The sequence below is a fragment of the Centruroides sculpturatus genome, unplaced genomic scaffold, assembly GCF_000671375.1.
Source record: "Centruroides sculpturatus isolate CEXI.00-Female unplaced genomic scaffold, Cexi_2.0 scaffold878, whole genome shotgun sequence".
In the NCBI taxonomy this organism is placed as follows: Eukaryota; Metazoa; Arthropoda; class Arachnida; order Scorpiones; family Buthidae; genus Centruroides; species Centruroides sculpturatus.
In genome coordinates, this window is record NW_019385132.1 from 249,790 (window position 1) to 255,472 (window position 5,683).

Consider the following 5,683-nt stretch of genomic DNA (forward strand, 5'->3'; position numbering starts at 1 on the left):
GATTATTTAATTATTTATATTTTATAAAATTTCTTAATTACTTTTATAATTAAATTTATTCATTTATATTGTATAATTATTTGTTTTATATGAATTGATTAAATTAATCGTAATAATTTGAAATGCGCATTAAATAACAAATAATTAACTAAATTAAAGGAAGACATTATTAAATTTTTATTTGTTTAATCACAATTCTTTTAGGATGTGATTTGTATGCGTTGAATTATTATATAAGCCTACAAAATATATAATAACAGTATTAATACAAGGCCTTTAATCTTGCTTAAAAGCCTGATTTTAATGAAATTATAAGCTTAAAATATAGACATTTAAGGCCTTAATTAACTCAATTAAATTATATTTTTTTAGAAATAAAAATTTCAAAAAGATTCTTTAGTATTTAAAACTTTTTTCCCTATTAATTAACACATGAAGAGTACATAATACATAATGGAAGAATATATAAATTAAAACAGGGAGAAAATTTAATAAGAGAGATAATTAATTATAATTTATAGCCACCACACGATCAGAAAGACATAATATAAGACCGAATTCATTATAAACTTTTAAGAATAACTGTACTAGTAATTAGAAGCAAATAAATTTCATGTTTATACCTATATATGGGTGTGTATATACAGAGGAAGAGAGGGTGAGAGAAAGAATTAATTAACAATTAAGCAAATCAAACATTTTTACAAATTATTAGGACAGTTGATGATGATTTCAACAGTTCTCTCCTCCTCTTAGAACTCTTGGATAACTTATCTTGTCAGTAAATAGATAATAAATGAACTCTCTTCAAATTACATCACCTGTAATGTCAGATAAAATCATACCTACGTCGAAAGCAATTGCTTCCTTCAATCATTCTTGTTCCATGGGATGTAGTATAACTACTGGTGAGTGAATTCAAGCCAATCACCTGACTAAGAATCAACGTTAAGGACATTAAATAATAAATTACAATTGATTAATTACTCAGAAATCTCGAAAATTACTTTAATGATTTATTTAACGCTTGAGCATTGAAATATTGCCTTAAAGACAGGTAGCAATACCTAAGTTATTTGTTATTTCTGCAGTTAGTGTAGCATTATCGTAATTAAAGAATTAATTAAAAATGAGGGAATTCCGAAATGATTACACACACGAAACTAACGTGATCTTGCAGGGCATGTTGTCAAATATTGACACACTTTATCCAGCTCTAGGGTATCTATTATGGTCGGTTTGTATCAGAAAATATCTTTCCCCTGTGCCTAATAAAAACCTATCTCTTTGTGGATAGCGTAAAATTTTTATTTTCGATGCGGTATAAATTGGATTTTTATCAGTGTTTCCAATTGTTTTTTTCTTTCTTTTTTTTAAATATTTTTTCTCTTCCTTCTCTTGATGAAATTAATTTCTAAATCTTGTTTGAAGTAGCACTAATTTAATGTTTAATTTAAACTATTTCAAGTTTTCAACGTTATTCACGCTTTGATTTATATTTATTCTAGTATTTCTCTACGTTTAGGATTAAATTTTTCAATTATATCATAAAATCAAGTTTTACAACAATTTAACAAAAGTAATTATTTTAATTTTTATTTATTTATTTATTTCGTACCTTTATACAAGAAATTGTAAACTAAAATACGGAAAGAGTTGACTATTTATTGAATGATTCAAGTGTGTTTCAATAAATATTTTCTGTCATTTTCTATTTCTGCTGCTGTTCTTTGTTCAAACCCCTAGGGTCTATAAAAACAATAGAAAGCAACAACAAGACTATTTATTTTTAACATTACGCTGATTTTCTAACATAAAAATACGCTATCTCTATCGAAAATTTGTAAATAAATACCTAAAATTATATTATAGGCCTATTATTTCTACATTTTTACTAGCAATTTTACTTGAAATTTCAGTATATTACATACTTATTCATGGCCTATACCAAGCTACATATAGATGACGTTGACGGGGAGTGTGATGCTTACTATCAATTACTTCTATCTTAAACCCCTATAGAAGTTAATTATGCTTAGATTTACAACTGAAGGGCCTATTAAATGATATTATAGGGTCGTATAAGGCTTAATATGCCTGATATATCTGTAAAATGATCGACGATTCTTCTGTTATGTACATTATAAGGAGCATACAGCGTACGAGGGCCACTTTAACAGAATGTAGCTTAATTTATAATATATCTGCTTACTATATTCGTTAATATGTAGAACTAGAATAATATATAAATTAATTATATTTAATTTAAGGCCTATTAATTGGTCACAAACGACTGGAAATGTTGTTATACTATAGCTATTATCTTACCACACTAATAAGTAGGTTAGTTTGGGACTTAAATTATATATTTAGTGAACAATATTTTAAGAATGTTGAAACTTATTTAATTATATTCATATGGAGTCAGTTAAATAATTTATAATTATATATTTTACACGTTTATTCAACTTTAATGATAAGAAGGATCATCCTGTAACAAAGAGGATGCGAAAACTTTTTAAAATATGTTTGTTAGAATTTGGGAATAATTTTTTAATGCATTAATAACAAATAGTAAATTATTATATAACACGTTCATTAAAATTTGATGATAAATTTAATCAAATTTTGAACTATTCATGAATGATGATGATGATTGTTTAAACTAATTAATTACAATTTATCCATTTAACAATTGATTATCCATACTTAAAATTTATTAATTTAAATATTTATTAATATTCTAAAGCTTTTAAAACATATTTTAGNATGAATATATTTAAAAGACAAAAATTGTTTTTAAAAAATTATTTTAATAAAATTTTGTAAAGAAAATTCTAAAAGTAGAATACTACTAACGCTACATTAATTATTACCAATTTAATAATAATTAATTAATTAATTATAATCACTTGTGTAAACATTTAATTAAATTGCGAATTGTGTCATTGAAGCGAAGCGGCGACCAAAACCCCGTTTATCTGTATGAAATTTTGAAGTTTTGATGAAAAATTCTGGATTTAAAATCTATTTTAAAATGTCTAGAATGAAATTCTTACATATTATAATATAATTTTACATCGATTTTTCTCTAAAGGACGTCCTAAAGACGTCGTAGATGAGTCCGGATACTGGCAAGACGGAAGAGGAAAAAAGTATATATCCAGAAAAATAAATACTTTTATATAAAAGTATTTACTTATTTTAATTCGTAGCTTAAGATATAAGTTATAAAATCACTTCGGAGATAGTTCTTTCCCCCCTTTCTTCCTTCAAATAACTCCTAAGTTTGCAGAAGAGGAGCATCCATGCGAATAGAGAAGCTTGAAAAACTGTTAATCACTCTCTAACGAGTCACAAGACTTTACGGAGGGCCAAGAAATAATTAATAGACAGGGTTAGTCATTAGACAGTTGAATAATCTGTTATCGAAAGTTTGTCCGAGAAGCAAGCACAGTAACATTAGATGTCGAAGCTGGTTTTTTCCGCTTTAATTAGGAACTTTGTACGGGGGAGATACAGTACTCCTGGTAACTGGATACTTGGGACTCAATTAGATCTAATTAGGTTATGAGACCGTTGACACAAAGAGGCGTCAAGTAGAATCTTTCAAAAGAGTGAAAAAGTATGGACATCACGTGCTCCAAACTGTTCCTTCTACCAAGCTTTGCTGCAGCCGAGTATTTTGCCATTCTAATTATTTTATAATTATCTATTAATAATATACATATTTATATAAAAGAAGTTTAACAGTGTTTAGGCGTTGCAAAATAAGATAATTTTCTTAACGAATTATTAATTTCCAAGTTAATTTCCTGCGGATTTTTCTCTTACGATCTTACTTAATTTGTTACGTCTTAGGTATTGTCTATGTAAAAAATAATGTTTTGTAGAAAACTCTGTTTATACTTTCTTTGAATTCAGAAGATTTTAATGTACGTGAATTTTAAATAAAGCAAATCGTTTATATACAAAGTCAATTAACAGAGATTTAATTATACAAATCGGCTCTTAAAATAATATCTCGGTTAACTGATTTTTAGGCCTCCTTGTACGGGTATTCGTGTTATAATTGAGAAACTTGATCTTTATAAACAAATAGCATCCAATATCCAGTGTATTAATTATATACAATTCAAAGAAAGAAAGGAAACGTGCGGGCAGCTGAGAGAACCGAACCCGCGTCTTTATTCCTTACATAAAAACGTATCTTTTAGTGAGGCATTTAATTTGGTTCCCATCGTAATTAAGCACTTTTTTCCTACTATTTCTTTGGAGTGAATATACCATTCACATTCTATATATATATATTTCGAATTTTATCTTTTATTTAATTTTAATAGAAACACAATATAATGTAAATTTGTTACATGCCGTGAATATGAAGTATAAATAACAAAAATTCAATACATACCAATTATATTTTGTGATTTATCATAGCAATACGATACAATAAATCACAAATTCCTATAGATAAGTAGATGTTATCTTACCTTGAGGAAACTTCATAGAGAATCAACTACGGTTATTTTCATTTGACATCAGAGAAGAAAACCCAAATATTTTCATACCTTTTTACATAATAAATAAACATACAATAATAATACAATTTTTCGAAAATTTCATTAAAATATACTTACCTTATTATATAGGAATTTGCCAGATGTTATCATTAAAAATGTACTGTATTTATTTCTTTCTATATTTTAAAAAGATATATTTGTTAAAATATTTTTAGTAATTATTTCCTAGCATTTTCATTAGAATGATAAATTTTTTCATAAATTAAACGAGAGAAAAAGAATATTTAAACATCAGAAATTAAGAAAGAGGGAGGAAAAAAAAATCGTATGGATATTAAAACCAAATCTCCAAAATAATTAAGTGAATGGGAATGTATGCGCTTTTCTCTTAGACAATTTGTAATTAGATGGCAATTACTTTTCCCAAAGGTTTCCACAGAATTCGGTCTAAACTACTAAGTAAATGGCATCGACAAATGTACCTAAAGCAGTAATAGGCTAACTAAATACGATGATAAACTCTAAGCGAAACATCAATTTTCACTATATTCAGTGGAAGCAATTATAGAATTTTTCTGTTATTTAATAATTTTTAAATGTAAAAAATCATAAAGTACAGTACGTATATCTGTATTTGTATAGCTTGAATTAAGCCCGAATTTAGGCATAAATCATTATTAAAAGTTTAAAATAATTAACAATAAAATAATAATATTTTCAAAATTTGAATAAATATCTAATAATAATTTTTTCATTAAATAGATTGGAAAAAAGTCAGTTAACCGCATTGAATTCAACAATTTGCGAGTGTTTCGAAGCGTTATAATTTGTATATTGAATCAATTTGGGGGGCAATTTTTAGAGATTCTACGTCATAAATTTAAATAAGATACCAATTTAATCTTTACAATAGTTAATCGACCTTTTGTCCATTGTATATTACCTAAATTCCTTTCATATTTAAAATAAAACTGCGTTAAATATAAGGTCAAGTGGTGCGTAATTCTTGTTAATTTTAAGGATTATATTTAAATAAAAATTAAGTAATTGTTTATAAGAATAAAAAGAATTATATAAAGCACATATAGTGTTATTTATTTAAATTATTATGTAATTTTTTGAAGAATTTATACTTACTTATTCCTTCATTTTTAAGATTA

General features: G+C 25.9%; 1 protein-coding gene across 1 annotated transcript in view; it reads left to right on the forward strand.

Annotated features, from left to right (window-relative positions):
• Nucleotides 1-796: 796 nt before the first annotated feature.
• The window catches only part of LOC111635220 (homeobox protein slou-like), a 44,190-nt gene continuing 39,303 nt past the window's right edge, over nucleotides 797-5,683 (forward strand). The window contains exon 1 of the mRNA XM_023380117.1: nucleotides 797-908. Coding sequence (XP_023235885.1) covers nucleotides 797-908 — 112 coding nt within the window. The remainder of the gene's footprint in view (nucleotides 909-5,683) is intronic.